The sequence below is a fragment of the Urocampus carinirostris genome, chromosome 1, assembly GCF_059441175.1.
Source record: "Urocampus carinirostris isolate Australia breed hairy pipefish chromosome 1, RoL_Ucar_1.0, whole genome shotgun sequence".
In the NCBI taxonomy this organism is placed as follows: Eukaryota; Metazoa; Chordata; class Actinopteri; order Syngnathiformes; family Syngnathidae; genus Urocampus; species Urocampus carinirostris.
In genome coordinates this window covers 59,178,695-59,197,809 of record NC_142349.1, presented here as the reverse complement: position 1 = coordinate 59,197,809, position 19,115 = coordinate 59,178,695, and the positions used below count along the sequence as shown (strand labels likewise).

The 19,115-nt window shown below is 39.0% G+C and overlaps 1 protein-coding gene across 3 annotated transcripts in view; it reads left to right on the top strand.

The window, feature by feature from the left end:
- depdc5 (DEP domain containing 5, GATOR1 subcomplex subunit) overlaps positions 1–19,115 on the top strand; it is a 37,529-nt gene that overhangs the window by 6,951 nt on the left and 11,463 nt on the right. For all 3 annotated transcript variants that reach the window (XM_088346998.1, XM_088346990.1, XM_088346983.1), the window contains exons 9-33: positions 1,290–1,368; positions 1,448–1,509; positions 1,590–1,659; positions 1,725–1,797; positions 1,863–1,966; positions 2,051–2,125; positions 4,389–4,523; positions 4,908–4,969; positions 5,030–5,100; positions 5,189–5,258; positions 5,343–5,379; positions 5,456–5,576; positions 5,688–5,911; positions 5,996–6,196; positions 6,461–6,596; positions 7,802–7,890; positions 8,008–8,061; positions 9,866–10,022; positions 10,214–10,374; positions 12,563–12,683; positions 12,758–12,925; positions 14,428–14,650; positions 15,253–15,377; positions 16,568–16,646; positions 18,087–18,199. In XM_088346998.1, the coding sequence (XP_088203124.1) occupies positions 1,290–1,368; positions 1,448–1,509; positions 1,590–1,659; positions 1,725–1,797; positions 1,863–1,966; positions 2,051–2,125; positions 4,389–4,523; positions 4,908–4,969; positions 5,030–5,100; positions 5,189–5,258; positions 5,343–5,379; positions 5,456–5,576; positions 5,688–5,911; positions 5,996–6,196; positions 6,461–6,596; positions 7,802–7,890; positions 8,008–8,061; positions 9,866–10,022; positions 10,214–10,374; positions 12,563–12,683; positions 12,758–12,925; positions 14,428–14,650; positions 15,253–15,377; positions 16,568–16,646; positions 18,087–18,199 (2,810 nt within the window). The remainder of the gene's footprint in view (positions 1–1,289; positions 1,369–1,447; positions 1,510–1,589; positions 1,660–1,724; positions 1,798–1,862; positions 1,967–2,050; positions 2,126–4,388; positions 4,524–4,907; positions 4,970–5,029; positions 5,101–5,188; positions 5,259–5,342; positions 5,380–5,455; positions 5,577–5,687; positions 5,912–5,995; positions 6,197–6,460; positions 6,597–7,801; positions 7,891–8,007; positions 8,062–9,865; positions 10,023–10,213; positions 10,375–12,562; positions 12,684–12,757; positions 12,926–14,427; positions 14,651–15,252; positions 15,378–16,567; positions 16,647–18,086; positions 18,200–19,115) is intronic.

Here is a 19,115-nt window from a genome sequence, read left to right as displayed (position 1 = left end):
AAGGGCTATACAAATAAACTTGACGATTTAATTATTAATGGCTAGTAAATGTAAAATATAAACAGTGGCCAAAAAATGGAACAAATCCAAGCACAGCATGCTGAAAATTAAGAAAGAAATCCAACTCTTTACAATGGGAGAGTCTGATTACTCCAGTCTAAAATACAGGTAATTTGTGGCGATTACTACCTTGACTATGTATTCTTTTGCCAGCTGTTTGCTACATGCTACACCTAGAAAAGGCACCACAAAATGTGTATCAGTTCAAAAATAATGTATCAATTGTGCACATTTATAATGGGCCATGAAAATTATTAAGGTAGCATTTCCTAGTGGTAAAAATGTAAGCTACATATGACCATCATTCCTACCTAACACGTATACGTGGGGAGATTTGTCTCAAACAGATTTACACACGTATTGTTCAAATCAACAAATATATTCGCAATGTACATGCAGGATCAAATATCACATAGATAAATCACAACTATAGATGCCTTTCCATGTTTTTCAGTTTTCCCTTTCCCTAATGTAGGTTTTAGACCAAAGGATGGTGTAATAATAGTTTGCAATAATCTGTGGTCTTTGCAGCCCTTTGAGACTCCTTGTGATTAAGGGCTATGCAAGTTTCCTCACACATTCCAAAAACATGCCTTTCAGGTGGATTGGCCGGTCCAAATTGTCCCTAGGTGTGAATGAGCGGGTGAGTTGTCTGTCCCCGTGTGCCCTGCGATTTTTCTGGCAACCAGTTCAGGGTGTCCCCTGCCCACTGCCCGATGATTGCTGGGATGGGCTCCAGCACCCCCGCGACCCTACTGAGAATAAGCGGTGTAGCTAATGAGATGAGATGAGACAAATAAACATGACTTCACTTGACTCGAAGGAATTAATGTTCCATTACACAACATACACCTAAAACTGTTTTTCCCTCCCATTATTGTTTTGAGCTGCCTGCTATTTCTGAAGAGGCTTGGCCAGTGAGGAGCTAGGGCGCTCCAGGATTGGCTTCTGTTCCTCACTTTTTCCACCTTACTCTGCACTTACTGAGGATACAGATTTCCTAAACCTCATCTGGAACATGCTTTTCTAGAGTAAGAAGCAAATTTGAGGGGAAGCGGGAGTAATGAGATTGAGCCTTAAGCATATTTACCCAGAATATCAGTTCCCAAATCTCATTTGCGGCAGGAAAAAATTCCTGTGTTTATTTGTTGTCATAGATTTCACATTAAGTAAAAGTACAATCAACAAAGTGAAACATCAATATTAAACCTAATTACCTTGTGATCCAGGTTGTGTTCAGATCCACATCTGCAATGGTTTACATCTTTATCCAAATGAGCTGTGAGATGTGGGACTTTGACATTTATGGTTAGTTACCTTTTTTTTACACCATACACCTCACATGTTTTTCAATTGATTTAGTCTCATCTCAGCCTTTCAATTGTAGGTGACCTATATTTTGAAAAGGCTGTAAATGGTTTCCTATCAGACCTTTTTGGAAAGTGGAAGGTTTGTGAGTTTTCTTTTTGTTCGGCGATATTCTATCCACAGTGAGCGACATAATATGTGATAATTTTCTTTTCTAATAGGATAAAAATTGCAGTCATGAAGTGACAGTTGTGCTTTTTTCACGTACGTTCTACAATGCCAAATCGAAAGGTGAGCCTCTCATCATCTCCATTTTTGCACGTTATTAATACAGTAATGAGTCCTCATTCTCACAGATGAATTTCCTGAGAGTATTAGAGCATCGATCCAACAAGATCACGAAGGACGTTTTTATGAGGACTTTTACAGGTACAAAGTATTCATATTAATGAGGTGGCGGCAGAATAGGAACGAAACATGTCTTTTGTTATCAGAGTCGTGGCTCAGAATGAAAGGCGTGATGAGTGGACTGCCTTATTAGTCACCGTCAAGAATCTCTTTATTCAATATCCTGTCCTGGTGCGACTTAAAGAAGCAGGTGACACTTCGGGGACTAAAGCCCAGACTTTCATCTGAATGTTGTACTGTATAATGACTCAAAACTTTTCTTTCTTTATTGCAGATGGTTTTCCTGTTGGATATAATTCAACTTCTGCTCAGGGAAACTACTTGGAAGCCATCAACCTTTCTTTCAATGGTTGGTATACTAATTGTCTGGGGAAAAAAGTGTAAATACACATGGGTGTATGTTTGCGGTTGGCATTGTTAGGGCCCAAATAAGAACCAAACACGATTCTCACATTTAACAGGGACAATGCACAGCCAATCTCATTGGTCACATCATCAGTGCTTCAGCAGAGAACCTATTTAACCCTTTTTGCGACGCTAGATGACTGATCGATTTTTATTTATTTTTTGAGTTACCACATAATATTGGGGACAAAACAATGATTGCTTAATGTTGGTGCGGACATGCCACCTCCTTACATGAAAAATGTACGAGATATTGGTTGAAGTTTGGGGATCACCATTTTTCTCATAACATAGGGAATTTGATCAAGATCCATTTTGAAAATATGTCTCACTTGCAGGGTTTCCTCCATAAAACCTGGTTGAAAAGGATGGGACGGATTTGAAATGTGATCCAATTTAGCAAAGTTTGGTTAACTGGAAGTGGGCTAAAAAGGGGGTAGGAGTGATTGAGTTTGAATGTCAGATGGACATTAAAATTCTTCTATAGCCTAGTACCTCGCCATTTTCTTTTTTAAAGGACTGGGGAAAACAGTTTAGATGTCAAAAATGATTATTGGATCCTTTAGTTATCGCCATCTATGTGATGGTTATAAAGATGTTTGGGTTTTTTTTGCATTACCTTCTTACCAGCTCAGTAGCCTAGATGGTAGGGCGCCCGCTTTAAAACTGGGAGGTCGCTGGTTCGCGCCTCGGCCGAGTCATACCTAAGACTTATAACATTGGTAAAATGGCGGCGCCCTCTGTTGGCTGCGGCTGCATCGGCTCGCTACAACGGGTCAGGTGTATCGACATTTCGTTCTTACAAAGAATGACAATACAAAGGAAATTATTATTATTATTATTAAAAGAATCATATTCAAGTCATTTAAAAATTATTCCCATTACTTCCTCTTAGAACAGGGGTGTTAAACAGGCGGATCATGCTTGCTAGGGGATTGAATCCAGCTCGTGAGACAACGCCCAGTGAAGCGCAAGAGAAAAACTAGCTGCAGGTTGAAATATGGCCACTTGATGTTGTCAAAGCCAGGTGCCTCTCACAAACGATGTACTTGTATTTCTTTCTCTTTCTTCCTCCCTTTTTCTCTCACTCTCTCTCTCTCTTTCACTCTTTTCTTTTTTCTTTGTTCCTCTTTTCTCTCTGTGTCTTTTTACATTCTTTTGCTCTCTCTTCCTTTTTCCTTTTCTCTCTTTCTCTCTCTACTGCTTTCCCCATCTCTCGTGCCCCCTTCTCTCTTTCTATTTCTTTTTGAATTTCTTTCTGTTTCCCTCTTTTTTCCCTCCCCTCTCATTATTTCTCTTTTTATCGCTTTTGTTTCTCATGCTCTCTCTCTCTCTCTCTCTCTCTCTCTCTCTCTCTTATCTCTCTTTCTCTCTTCTCTTTCTATGTCCCGCCCTCTCTACTTTTCTCTCCCTCTCTTTTTATTATTTCTTTCTCTCTTTTTTTCTTTCTCTGTAATCTACTGGTCCGCCCCCCCAGAGAATGTTTGTTCTATCGTGTGGCCCCCGAGTTAAAATGAGTTTGACACCCTTGTCCTAGAACAACCCACTCCGTCTTGTTTATCTGTTTACCACCCTTTCCACTTCTTTGGTGAGGACAAGGGAATAATTCCAATAGGATTTGCAAACATACTTTCTGCTTGCCACATTGACATTTCGAACTGAGTTTGTTGTGCTGTAAAATACGACAATTGCTCTTCTATGTTTTTCTCAATTCATCTTACTTAAAAATTGGAACCGGTTATGATAATAAATGGTAGTGTTTATCCTGAAAAATAAAGAAGTATGGCAGCATACAAGTACTGTACTCACAACTGCGCTTCACTCTTGTTTATTCTTCCCCTCCGATCCCACCCCCCTCCACCCATCTTTTTTTTTTTTTTCGTTCCCACAATGGCTTCTTGCTTGTCGGTAATGCTGAGCGTGTGTGGCTTGAGAGGAGCTAGTTAGCTCCCGACCTGACTTTGTGAAAAGAGGCTTGGGTCCCTAACTTTTCCCCCTTACTCCTTGCTTTACAGTGGGTTCAGGCTTTGCTTTGCTAAATTGAGGAGTAAAATTTAAGGATAGTGGTAGCCTTACTCAGGATACTGTGATCATAAAATAAGTCTTATAAAATAGCATGGAAAATTTAAGGTTTCAGCATTACAAATTAAATCCCAGTTTTTTCAAACCACATCCACAAAACTAATGTTCTCTAATTCATTTTTTAGTTTTTGACAAGCATTATATCAATCGCAACTTTGACCGGACTGGTCAGATGTCAGTTGTCATCACGCCGGGCGTGGGAGTTTTTGAAGTGGATCGTCTTCTAATGATTCTTACCAAGCAACGAATGATTGACAATGGCAAGTATAAACTCTAAAACAAACACAATCCTCCACATTTTAAATGTTGAAGCCAGTTACTTTCATTTGAATTTGATGTCTCCCAATGAATGAAAAATCATCTAATTGCAAGGACCTGATAGAGAACTTCAGAACATCAAGTTTTTTTTGCTGTTAATTTTTTTTGTATAGTATACTATTTGAAAGTGAATTTCCTGTTGGATGCTCATGAGGAGAATATGTGGTTAGATAATTAATTTATTCCCTTCCCAGTGGTGTGAGAATAGGTTAAATAGGGATTTTATTTCGTCCTCTTGTACCTGTCTCTTTTGATTAATAATTGTGTTTGAATTTTTCAACTTTGCTTTAATGTAAAGAGTCTTACACAAAGAAATAATATTATAGGTATTGGTGTGGACTTGGTGTGTATGGGAGAGCAACCATTACACGCAGTACCACTCTTTAAGGTAAAAGCCAAAGATACTGTATAACCAGTTGTATTTATTAACTTCACATTTACTCCCTAGTTGCATAATAAATCAACACCTGAGGGTTGTGCAGGCAATGACTATAATCTACCCCACTGGATCAATCATAGGCAAGAGTGTATTTTGATCATTTGGATAATTAAACAGTTTTATGGTCTGAAATAATAATCGTTCTCTTGAATGTTTGCTCTTTTTTAGCTTTTATACCTCCAAAAGTCAGCATTCTTGTAATACATTCATTCCCCGGATTAAACTTGCTGGTCACAAGGTATAATAATACATTTTACTTGAATTTCACAACTCTATAGTGTATAATCTCATGTTTCAACTCAAAATCTAATTTTTCCTTCAGCATCATTTTGAAAAACAAAAGAAAGGCATCGATCAAAGTAAGTTCTAAAATATGCAACAGTTTGCTTTAACTTTTTTCTGTGCTCCAACCTTTTTTAAAATTTATTGTTACAGCTTTGTGTATACAAAAGGATTGTGAAAACGGCCTGCCAATACAAGTGGACTATGATGCACATGATTCTCAAGTTTTTAGACTCCCTGGTCCTTCACTGATTCAGAAAAGTCCAAATAGCAGGTGTGTTTCCTTTTTTATATACTTTTTATACCATAGTATAATTTATACTCGACACTTGCATCAATGTTTGCCAGAAATATTGTACTCTATATACTGTAACTCTACTTACAGGACTGGTAGAGGTAAAGAGAGAAGTGGGAAGAAAAGCTCTTGTTCCGTGGACTTGGCTTCTGCCATAGGCACATCCCCTCCTCTGTGTTATGGTGTTGGTGATGAACAGCATAGCCTGACATCTGATGATAGTCTGGGACATGTAGCCAACATGCTTCTGATACCCAGGATGCCCTCTATGGTGTACGAAGTCAGTAGCTCTCTAGGATACTCGTGTACGAAAGGTAGGTTGAATGTCAGAGAATCAAAAAAATACACATTCAATAATCCAAAATTCTCTTTTGCATTCATTTTCGTTCTTTATCCAGATTTGATTGAGAAGGCGGGAGACTCTCAACGAGACTCGAGCGCCCCCGCCAGGTTTGCGGTGGGAAGTGCTGAGTCCACCCTTTTCATCCATCCAGCTGGTTACACATCCCAGAGGGCGCTTATAAACCCCTTCACGCCAACCCGGTTGCCCATAAAGCTCACGTCTAACCGTAGGCGCTGGATGCACACATTCCCCGTTGGTGAGCTCTACTTCATTAACATAAAAACATCTATTTTCACACCCACCATCACTTTTTCCATTATCTCAACATTTTTATCAATTGAATTATTTGAAATATTGACATAATTTTGTCCATTGTGGATGCATTTCGCAAATAGTATTGATTTTTTTTCTTTTTTGTAAGAAAGGTGTGCCCAATTGTGTATCTTTATCTGATGCTTTTGTGTCCCCTCTTGAAAGGACAAGGTTAAAACACTGAACTCAAGTCTCATTTGTTTTTTAGATCCATTTGGAGAAGCTATTCAAATTCACCACCAGACCAGGCAAAACATTGCAGAGTTGCAAGATGGCTCCCAAAGAGATTCTGCCCACACTTCAGCGGATCTGCTGGAACTTGCATATCAGGAGGCCTCTGGAAGGTTGGATAAAGTTGCAAATTATCAAGTGCTAAAATTTTTTAATTAGAATCTGTGTATGTAGAACGAATAATTCCTGTATTTCCCGCAATAAAATACTGACCGGATTATAAGGCGCACCCCTAAAAAAAGTATTTTGTGAACTTTTTCTATTTATTATTATATAAGTTGCACCAGACCATAAGGCGCATGGAATTAAAACTATGGTGAGGGCTGGGGTTGCACACAAAAAAAAATTGCCGTATTTGCGCGTTGATTCATCAGTTAGAATATATAACTGATCACCATTGCATACACTTGCATAGCTTCAAAAGGAACGGCACATGACGTCACACGAAATGCGTCGATTGTTTGCAGAAGTACTCATGGATTTAGCATATCTAGCAATATAAAAGCTATTGTGCAACTGGAGGCTGAACAGAGTTCACTCCCCAAAGATTTATTAAATCCAAAAACTCCCTTTTCCTCCATTAAATGTTTTCCGTGTTTTTGTCCGCCATGGTGTGTTGATTTCTACGCTATACGGAAGAACACGGAAATCGAGCAGCCGCAACAGAATTGAAGATTCACAAGTGGAGGAAGCCGGATCAAAAAATCCAACAAGTTGTTTTACTTTGTTATAAGTACTTAAATATACGACAAGCAAAGTCATTTTTTCTCCTGCTGTATTTTCAAATATGCACACTTGTATGCTTGTCCCTGCTTTTGTAAGGCAGCCACAGCCTACACCTTTAAACACAATGCACACTATGGTTGTTGAAATACCGTATGCAATTGTGTCCCCAGCGGCTTGGTGGTTAGGAATCGGTCCTTTTTACCATTGCTAGCGGGTTTGAGCGCCGTTGCCACAATTGCTATGCAATTTTGGTCAGCAGTAGGATTTTATTTACTGATGAATAATTGCACAAAAATGGTAACACATTTAGAATTTCGTCCACATATAAGGCACACTAGAATATAAAGCCCATGTTAAAATTTCTGGCCAATTTGTGGTCTTTGGCTGCGCCTTGTAGTCCGGAAAATACGCTACCTGCTTTAACACAGAAATTCAGAACATGTTGTTGGCATCCAGGCTCCTTAAGTAGTCAATTTTCATTGATATGTGAAACTCGCATTCCTCAAATAAACAGCAAGACAAAGTCATCTTAGTTTGTCAAATGTATTTTTCTGCAAAATAAAAGACCAAGTGCAAACTACTTCTGTTTCAGACAAACGGGCTGCCCGCCATCAGATGAAAACATTGTTTACATGAGTGGAGGGATGGAAGAAAGCACTCAAAGTTCAGCCAACAGCGGTGGTAAACTGTCACAATGCATAAAGTGCTTGAACGTTGGTCCAATAAAAGAGTTCACAATTATTATTGTCCATCTCTGCAGCTCGTTATCTGGTCTAAAATTTGCTTTTATCTCTGTAGCAACAAGTAATGCCTCTGACTTTGAAGACTCATCGCGCAACGGTGCCAATCCAAGTAAGTTTTTCAAATGAATTAGGAGGAGTCTGAACCTGTAAGTTTGAAACGGATTACACACCTATGTTGTGTGTTAATAGCAGCTCTTTATTATTGTTTTTATTGGTTTGTGGATTTTTATTTAGGTACTGCACAAAAAAAACGTCAATCATTAATTAACAAAAGAAAACTGTCTAATACAATCATATAATACATGTGCCCAACGGGAGGCTGAAGTCGAGTCCTTTGAGTGCTTACACCTTGAAAGTTTTCGAAATATTCGTGGTCAAAAAATAAAAACATTACCTTACCCCGCAAAGAAAAATTAGAAAACAAATAAATAACATTTCAAAGTTATAATAGTATCGCTAATGACTCCCATAGCATATTATCCAAAGAAATTCTTGATATATCAATATTCTTTAGTATATTTATCTAAAATGCAAAATATAAATATATGTTTTTAGGTTTGGTTTTTAGGGTTGTGACTTTAAATCATTCCATAAATGAATATCTTTTCTGGTGGCACAATGGCTTTTTTACGAAGTTATGGATTCTCCCTTTTTTTCAATTGAACCTTATTCAATAGGTACTGGCTTTTGTGAACAGGTTCTTTTTCTGCAAAGAGATAACACCCAACAGAGTACAACTTTTCAAATGGAAACACAAGAACACATTTTTTTTTTGCTCTTATTATGGCTCTGGGTTAGTGGTAGTTGTAGTCCTGGTGATTATTTGAATCCATTCACTCACTTTGCAGATTTGGTTTTTATCTAGTCTTTACATAAATATTGCCAAAAGACATATTTGCCAATTGGGGGCTTGGTGTATGTGACCACCACGCAACATACATTGATTTCATGAGTAGTGTTCTCCATAAAAGGGTTAGAGGGCGAGTGTGTATTTTTTGTTGGGAATGAGTAGAGTGCTCTACTTGGCGAGCCCCTAAAACGTCTCTTACTAATTTGCATTGGGTGCAGTCACATTTGTAAATGATAAATTAATCTTTTATCTAAATTATTATATCATGTTCTTTAATTAATTTACCCGTCGTAACTGTCTATACCAGGGGTCTTAAACTGAATTGACTTGGGGGCCACCAGTTGGGCTACAACAGTCTTTCCTGTACTCAATGTGGCTTCTCACAGAATAAGTTACTGCAACATTAAATCTTATATGCAGTCTAGTTTGATAACATGACAGAAGCAACATCAGCAAAGTTCTGTTTTATAACAATGATGAAGCAGGGAAAATGTGCTTAACACGGTTGGTTCAAAGGCAGAAACTTGACATAAGTTATGTTCAAGGTGTGTTCACTGTCATTTAAGTCTTAGTTTAAGAGCTGTGACGATCTTCCATCCCCCTTTCTGCAGTCTTATTTGAAATCAGAGGGTAGAAATGGGTTATTAACAGGGTTTCCGGGATCCTTGAAAAGTCTTAAAAGGCATTGAATTCATTGTTCTAAAAAAAGCCTTAATTGGCTTTAAAACATCTCAAATCCAATTTTCAAAAGTCTTAAAAAGGTGAAGACATTAAGATTTATATCTGTTTGAACTAAAATGATTTAGTAACCCTCTGTCAATTGTCTTTTTTTAATAATTCAACAATTTAGTCTAGTTAGCACGGTGGAAGCATCCATATCAAACTAGGCTGCACTTACGGTATATTGAACTTTCATGTTATGGGTGGCACCTCAGACTATAGTCCCATGGGCCGTGAGTTTTAGACCCTTGGTCTATACCTTTAGGGTGTTTTAAGGCTGCCCTTTCAATTATTCTGCTAATTTTATATCGAGATGTTTGTACCGATTCCTTTGTCTGATTAGTTCCCAGCTTTTGTTGCGCTGTGGGGGTTGACTGGAAATCTTTGACCACGCCTGCCTGCCTTCCTCTCACAACTGACTACTTCCCTGACCGGCAAATTCTACAAAATGACTACACTGAAGGATGCTATAACTTACTGCCACACGGTGATCTGGAGAGGTACTCGCAGGCCTCAGTTTTTACCCAATTGTACCTCAACTATAGTTCCTTAGCATATCCGTGCAAAATTTCAAGAATAAAGTTTTAAATAACATTTTATTATGTAATCACGATTAAAAATGGGCATTTACAGTATTGGTTTAGGAAGATCGTGTTTTTGTGACTACTATTATAAGCCTCATTATTTTTAGGCGAGAAGATGAGTCGCCGGGGATGAATGCTACTCAGGTGTTTGAAGAATTCATCTGTCAGAGGTTGATGCAAGGCTACCAGATAATTGTCCAGTCTAACAAGAGGAAACGGCAACCCTCTGTGGCTGCTTCTCTTGGCAGCAGCCCTTTATACACTAGAGGTAACAAGTTTCAGAAATGTTTTGTCTGTTAAAAATGACTAGTGAAAGTACAGTAATCCTTTGTTTTCTGCGGGTTTTGCATTCCAAAAATGACCCATGATAGGCAATATCCTCAAAGTACAAAGTTAAAAAAAAAATGTTTTACAATTATTATATGTCTTGGGGGCGGCATTGGCTCAGGAGGTTAAAGTGCTCGTTTTGAGATCAAGAGGTCGTAAGTTTGATTCCTGGCTCCTCCGTGTTATATGTCGGCGTGTCCTTGGGCCAGACACTGAATCCCTAATGCCCCCAATACCAGGTAGTTGCCTTGCTTTGCTGATGCTGCTATCGGTTAGCTAGTGTGTAAAAGGGAAAAGTGTGAAGCACATTGTAAAGCGCGGATCTCTCTAGCCCGTCTGGGCCCTGTGCTGCTGCTGCAGGGGCAGAATGGCTTAAGTCGCCCTTGGTTGGCGCCTAGCAGCTGGCTTAGAACTGGTATGGACCAGGTAAATCAGTTAAATTCAGGGTTCGTACAGGTGCTTGAAATCGTTGAAAATGCTTAAATTTTAACTTTAACTTTAAGGGAACTGCTTGAATTTTGGGTGAAATGCTCGAAAATGCTTGAAATTGTTGCCATTGCCCTGTTTCTTAGCAGTCTGGTTCTTTAAACCACGCATTAAATGAAGAAATATAAAATAAATCTTGGGAAAGCTGCACGGATCCCCTGAAAAGAACGCAAGAAATATAAATTAAAACAAGTAAAACAAAAATCAAAATATCAGCAGTCTTTAAGATTGAAAAATTGAATGCACTCTGCTTTGAGGCAATCGATATTATTAAAATGAGTATTATACATATGGTACGTTCTTTCGTTTTTTTGTCTTTCTTATTGAACTTAATTTTTACACAACACCCATCTAGCCCTTTCTGTGTTTGTCAACACTAGTGATGTAGCCAAGCTTCGCGTGTACCGTTGAAGCACAATGACAGAATTCATTTCATTTTATACCAGCCCATTGACAAAGAAAGATCATAGAACATGGATATGTACACCTCAAAATAGCACAAAGTATGTGCTCGCAGCTAGCTAGTGACTTTATTTTAGTCATCAAAAAAATTGTTCCTCCTTTGAAGGTACCGGAAAAATTGGTGAGTGTGTAGGTGATGCAATTTCTGCCCAATGCTCTGAATGTCAAAATAAAGAAATTCAATAAAGCGTGGGTAAACGGCAGAACTAACTGACTAAACCAATCAAAATGCAGTGAAATAGGCATGATGAGTAACAAAACCACAAAAGGTATACCGTTACAGCAAGGGATTACTGTACACCAAAATCAGCCAATCAGAATCCGTGACCTTATTTAATATCACATGTTTCTATTTGACACTCAGTAAAAAGGTTTATTGCTTTCCATGAATACTTAAAAAAAAGATTTGTGTTTTAAACTGGTAGCCAACTATTTGAAAAGTGTCCTTGGAGTGTTGACCCAATGTTTAGATGAGCATGGGACCAAATACCGCTGCTAAGGACTACGCATTTAACCAATAATTGACCATTAGAGTTAAATTGTCAACTGTAGGTTTGGTTCAGACTTTGTCTTTCAAAATGTTGCAATGAAATATTCTTGATGAATTTCTGATCAAATATTTAGATAACACCAGTCAATAGCTATTTCAGAATACACTTAAATCGTAAATTGTGTGCATTTATGAGGCTCCTTTCAAGTCACTGAAGACTTCCCAAAGCGCTTTGCAATGTGCATTCACAGACACAATCACGCACCGATAGCAGCGACAACTATGCAGGGTGCCTACCTGCTTATTGGGTGTACTAGGGGTTTAGTGTCTTGCCCACTAACGTATAACTCACAGGAGCAGTGAATCGAACCTCCGATCTTGGTCCCAAGACGAGCACTGTCATTCTTGGAACAGTGGCATTCTCGGGTTATTATTAATAATGGTATTATTATTATTAGTAATAATCACGTAATAGATTTGATATAAAATTCACATAAGAAAACTTTGTACATACAACTATATAGTGGGCATTAAGTAATGGATAAAAACATTAATTAGGATTAAGAATCAAATTCACAATTATTATCATTCAAAAAAAGCAGAACAGACCAAAATTCAATTGCAATGATTTCTGTGTTTGTCTCTTAAATGTTAATTATATTTACAGAGTAAAACTATTCTGTTCTTCCAGGTTTGATATCAATGCGCCGAGGAGAGGAAGAGGAGACAGTTTATTGGCTCAGTATGGGTAGAACCTTCCATAAAGTTTGCCTTAAAGACAAGATGCTCACTGTCACCCGATACTTGCCAAAGTGAGTTCACTAGCGGATTTTGTACATGTGTCCTCTTTACAATGATGCACAAGAGAGTTGCCTGTCTGTTGTAGGTACCCATGTGAGTCGCGTCAAATCCAGTACAGCTACAGCCTGTGTCCCCCACATGCGGATGCTCAGTTTGTTTCCTGTTGGGTTGAGTTTGGCCACGAAAGACCAGAGGAATATAAATGGAATTATTTAGACCAGTATATCTGCTCTGCGGGTTCTGAGGACTTCAGGTATATGTGAATGATGTGTTATAAATACTCTAAATTCTTGACTGCAAAGCGCATTTGATTGAAAGATGCATGGGTAAATTTAAGGAGAAAAACGCAACTTTGTTTTCGTACAAGCCGTAGTGGTTAGCGCGTGTGCGACACAGTTTTGATGTCATGAGATCGAACCTCCTGTGAGGAGTTTGCATGTTCTCCCCGTGGGTTTACTCCGGGTGCTCCGGTTTCCTCCCACATTCCAAAAACATGCATGTCTGGTTAATTCACAGGTGTCAAACAGGCTGCCCGCGGGCCGGATCAGGCCCGCTAAGGGATTGAATCCGGCCCGCGAGACAACACTCAGAGAAGCGCAAGAGAAACACAAGCTGCAGGTTGAAATATGTCAACTTGATGTTGCCAAAGAAAGGTGCCTCGAACAAAGACACTGTACTTGTATCTCTCTCTCTTTCTCTCTCTCTCTCTCTCTCTCTCTCTCTCTCTCTCTCTCTCTCTCTCTCTCTCTCTCTCTCTCTTCCACCCCTTTTCTCCCACTCTGTCTCTCTCTCTCTCTTCCACCCCTTTTCTCCCACTCTGTCTCTCTCTCTCTTTTCCACCCCTTTTCTCCCACTCTGTCTCTTTCACTCTCTGTGTCTCTCTTTTTCTCTTCCTTTGTTGCTTTTTGTCTCTTTATCTTTTAACCTCCTTTGCTCTAACTTCCTTTTTTCCTTTTTTCCTTTTCTCTTCCTACCCTTCGCGCTTTCTTTTCCCTTTTCTCTCCTTCTGTCTTTCTATTTCTCTTTGGATTTCTTCCATCCGCTCCCTTTCTTTCCCCCTCTCTCACGACTTCTCTTTTTATTTTTTTTGTTTCTCACGCTCTCTCACTCTCTCTCTTTCTTTGTCCCGCCCTCTCTCCTTTTCCCTCCCTCCTTCTCTCATTTTTTTATCCCTCTTTTTCTTTCTCTTTAATGTACTAGTCCGGCCCCCGACAGAATGTTTGTTCTATTGTGTGGCCCCCGAGTTAAAATCAGTTGGACACCCGTGGGTTAATGGCTAGTCCAAATTGTCCCTAGGTGTGAATGAGCGTGTGATTGTCTGTCTGTGTGGGCTGCGACGGGCTGGCAACCAGTTCAGGGTGTCCCCTGCCCACTGCCCGAAGATAGCTGGGATGGGCTCCAGCACCCCCGAGACCCTACTGAGGATAAGTGGTGCAGATGATGGATGGTTTGATATATACCGGAGACATATCCCCTTAGTGTGAGGTGGCCAGAGTCAAGATCACATTCACATTTTTTTACTCTTTCTTGGAAATTGATTCAGGGGAGGGCATTCTGAGCCCTTACGGGCACTTCAGCTGGGGGGATCTGCGGAAAGGGTGGTGCGCGTCTGAAGTTGTCGCCGACACCCTTGCGACCATCCACTTTTGTGAAAAAACAACCCAAGTTGCACCAGATTTAAAGCTGCAGTGTTTAAAATGCAGGAAGAATTATACTTTTGACCCCAAATCTGACTTTACTTTCTTCCTCTGCCAGTTTGATCGACTCACTTAAGTTCTGGAGAACACGGTTCCTGGTGCTTCCAGCTGGCGGATCTCGACGTGTAGCTGATGGAGACGGACACTGGGATGTATACGGAGAGGGATCGAGTACCGGAATGGGAGGTAGCTGTGACTGGGCTCCGCTGGATAGCTTCATCCGCTTCCTTGAAGGAGTCAACCGCATACGACGACGTCATCGCTCTGACAGGATAATCAGAGTGAGTATATGTGGAAAGTGGGGGCAATTCATGCTTAAGGCGATATCAGCTTACATAGAAACGTTAGTTAGGTCAGTTATTTTCAGTTATTATTTATTTTCTTTTTAAAGACGAGGATTTTTTGTTTCCTGCATCCAAACTGTCACCTGTGGCCCTGATGATATGATTTTCCTGCAGAACCCACGACTTTATCAATGTTTTTAACCATCTATGCTTAAACATCTAGGCTTCAGTTTTTCAAATATTGCTTTGACGTCTCAGTTTTTAATTTTACAAAGAAAAAGAAAAGTATAAACCATCTAAAAAGTTAAATACCACTTCATATATGTGCCAAAATTGTTGCAAGTTTTGCACCCAAAAACGTAATATTATATCTTTGTTTAAAGCCTGAGGTGTGGGGGAAAGTTGAAAAGTTCAAGGGGGCCGAATACTTTCGCTATGCTTGGTATACGACGGCATGATTTTAAAGCTACCAACTGTCAGATTATTTTTTTTACCCTCATTTTTAGTAAAAGCATACTGTTTTTTTTTAAAAATTGGTACCATTTGCTGCATTGATCTGATTTTGTTTTTGTGTGTGTGTGTGGATTTTTCCACTACAGAAAGGCACCCCACTGAGGGCCTTGAATTCTCTCCTTTCATATCCTCCTGAACCAATGGCACCACTGCAAGGCAAGAAAGGGACATCTGCTTTAACAGCTTTACTGGAGATGGATCAAAACCATAGGTACCGTAAGAAGCGTGCTCTGTAGAATGTGCGCAGTCCAAACGGTGCTGCAGAATTTAGACCATAGAAGTTTCAATTGTTTAACCTTTATGCGTTTTATTTTAACGGATTTATGTAGCTTTTTTAAATCAAAGCGACTACATAGTAGGCACATCAAAACTGTTCCAAGTAGGGGTAAAATCGGGCCTAAAAAGAACGCTGCCCGACCCGGGCCTGCAGGAACTAAAGCCCATCCCAGCCAGAGGCCGACAAATTAACTTGTTTTGAGCGACCGAGCCTGAAGCAAACCATAGTTCTCATATTTTATTTGTGAGGAAGATGGAGTAGTAGGGCTCTCACTTATTTATTGAAAAAAATTATCCAATCTAATTGTTCTTTGTTTCTTTTGCTTTGTGGAGGGTATGTGCGATGGATTCTGCCCCCCTCTGACGCCACCAAGTGCTGAACTGGCCTGAACCCGGACGAAATGATTGACATTTTAGGCCCAACCCATCCCAAATTTTGGGCGGGGCTCGGGTTTTCAAGGCGGTCATTGCGAAAATATCCTGTAACCTTTTATGAAAATAAATTATTAAAAACGTAATTATAAAACTAACGAAAGTGCAAACATAACCAGACATATACCGTTAAATTCGGACTATAAGCTCCTGATTATATGCCGCACCCAGTACATTTTTAAAGGAAAAAACATTTCAAATGTCCGCAAAAATGGCTTTGTTGCATTCATACAATCTATAGAATCCAACCGTGTAAATTATTTACTCCAAAACACACGATAATGCCAACAGATAGATAGAAATCCGCCTAAAACATTTCAGCTTCGTTAGACGTTGGTTTTTGTAATCCGTTCAATTCGCCACATTTTTTCCATTTAAGAATAAACAGACTCGTAAAATGGTTCATAATGATTGACACCTTTTCAAGTTTTTTTTTTTTATTGTTTTATTCATAGACAAAACACAAAGTTACATTAAGCTTGCATCCTCAACACATATTACATGTGTATCACTCTTACCTTTTCCTGCTTGTAAATGCGTAAATTAGCCGCATGGTTGCATAAGCCGCAGGGTTGAATGCTTGGGGAAAAAGTTGCGGCTTATAGTCTGAATCATACGGTTTATGACATAGTCAGTGATTTTAATTTTAATGAGACTCTCTTTTTATTTATTCCTTTTTTGTTTTTATTAAAGGACGTTGGAGGAGCAGCAGCCGAAGGTCAAGCCCTTAACACCTGTCCCTGAACTTACAAGTGTAGAAAGTCCACGAAAGGTTAGTGTTTCCTCTTCAATGAACGAATAAAGTTGAAAACTGACTTTCGTAAAAAATCTGCTTTTGCATTTGGACCGGTCCAAAACAAGTGCTAAACACATCCTTACATCACTACGCATTCTTATGTGCACGCATGCTTATGTGGCTGCACTCATGCTTATGCTCTTTGCAACTTTCTGTGATGTTGACTATTTTCACATGCCCTCAGTAACCAGGTATTAAAGTGCCATGTACAGTAATCCCTCTTTTTTCGCGGGGGTTGCTTTCCAAAAAGGTCCCATGATGGTCAAAACCTGGGGAGTTGAAACCTATATTTATTTATTAAATATTCTATTATAGATTCAAACCAAAGAACGAACCTAATTTACATGCTCAAGTATTTGTTTAATGAACAAAAGTACTGTTCGGTACCTTATAAACATGATGTATTGTCAGATTTAATTTTAGAAATAATCTGCTTTATTGCACAACTATATTGATTAAGGACACTATTCACTTAACTTTACATGATACTTTGTTGTCATCATGTGGATGTTATGGAAAACTGCATTTACTACCCGTCAGCAAAATGGTGGGAAAGCCATAAATGGACAAAATGTCTGATGCTGCAAAAAAAATTCAAAGCCTTATAAAGAAGGAATCATTCTAGATCTATCTATATTCATTGGAAAACGTAAAAAATGTTTCCCGTTTGGCCCATTACAGAAACTATATATTTTTCCATTATCAAACATTTTTGAAAAGGCCCCAGAGTGCCATTAGGGAGCCTCTGAGACGCATGTGGCTCCAGAGCAAGTTTATCGGGTCGAGAAGTCAAACTTTGCTGGTGACAGGAAAACTTGAAATTGAAAAAAAGTACATACATAATTTAGTTTTGTCAAGCTTTTTTACGTATGCGTGCAACCCAGACCGCAACGTCATTGTGCAGTAGAGGTAAAATGCCAATCATTAAGCCTGGCCAAGCTTATCTCATTGATTACTTTTTTCTTATCTATGGAGGATTTGCACAACATGCACACTGTTCGGCGCACTTCGGCACTGAATTGTGCATTTTAGCACTGCACTTTGGTGCCGAAGTGCAGCTTCGGGTTTACTTAGGGCTCAGTCGCTTCAAATCAGGTTAATCGGTCGGTCTTAGGCTGTTTCAGGCTTTTATACCTGCGGTACAGTTGGGCTGGATTTTTTTGGCTGAATCTTATCTCTAACGTGCAGGCAGACTCAAGCAGGAAAGTGGCGGGGCGCCTGTTCAGCTAATCAAAATGCGGAACACAATGCACGCTGAAAATCCGTAAAGTAGCGAAACCGTGATAAGTAAATAGCGATACAGCGAGGGATTGCTGTATTTATTTTTTTCCCTCCCTTCCGAAACCCAAATAACAAGCATGGCAATTCATTACAAAGAGAGACGATTGTGATGATCCTGTGTTTTTATTTGTATAGTTTGCTGCTGAATGTGTAGAAGTGGTAGACAAAGGATTACAAGTGGGACAAACATCTGGAACATCTGTCCAGTCAGCTGGAGAAGGAGCAACAAGCGTTAGTGTTGACCCAAGGTAACATTAAATTCAATGACGGGCTATTCTTGATAGTGGTAATATTTATTATTTTCTTATCTGGTCCATAACAAGAGTAGGTATCTTCGTGGATTTTTTTAAACATAAAGTTAATTACTCATTTGTTGTTACACTTTATATATATTTTTTCAAATAACTACATCGAAAACTCACAATCATCCGTGGTGAAATATTTAATTCAAACAACTGGTTAAGAGTGTTTGTGTTCTATGTGCATTTCATTTTAAATAACACCTTTTGAAAGTAATGATTAAAATGTAAAGAGTGGCGGGTTCCAATACCAAGTATCTGTGCCGATCCTTTTCTGTCTCTGTACTTTCTGCGGTCGGCAATGCTATTGGCTACCCTTAAGTGGCAATTTAATTAATATAAGAGTTAAAATTCATTCAAATGAATGTTATATTGTAATAAAGAAACAATTGTTGTGATTTAGAGCCGTGTTTCTCAACCCAACAGAGTCGAAGATCGGTTTTCAATGTGTCCCAGGACCTTGCCTTGCTAAGAAAAGGGAAAAGAATAACAGGGTCATTCAAGCTCCCTTAATAGTAGATGCTGATAATTCCCTGAAAATACAGCTATAGACCGATAAAATCTTTTGGACAAATTTGGATACAGCGGAGAATATATGAACTATCAATATTAGTATCTTAAAAAAAGGCACTGAATTTCAATTCAGTGTTTTGGATTTCATCGAAAATGCAGCTAATTGAGTATCAAATGGAATATTATGACTTGAGGTCTTTTGGGTTTTATTCTACTATCTCTGGTTTAAACCGCGCAAATTTTGTTCAATGAATTTGGGAACTGGTATTCTTGTTTTGGTTCGTAACTTGTATTTAGGGTGGAATGGTGTGTCAGACAAGAGAACATTTGATTTTAAGGTTTGTGTATAAAA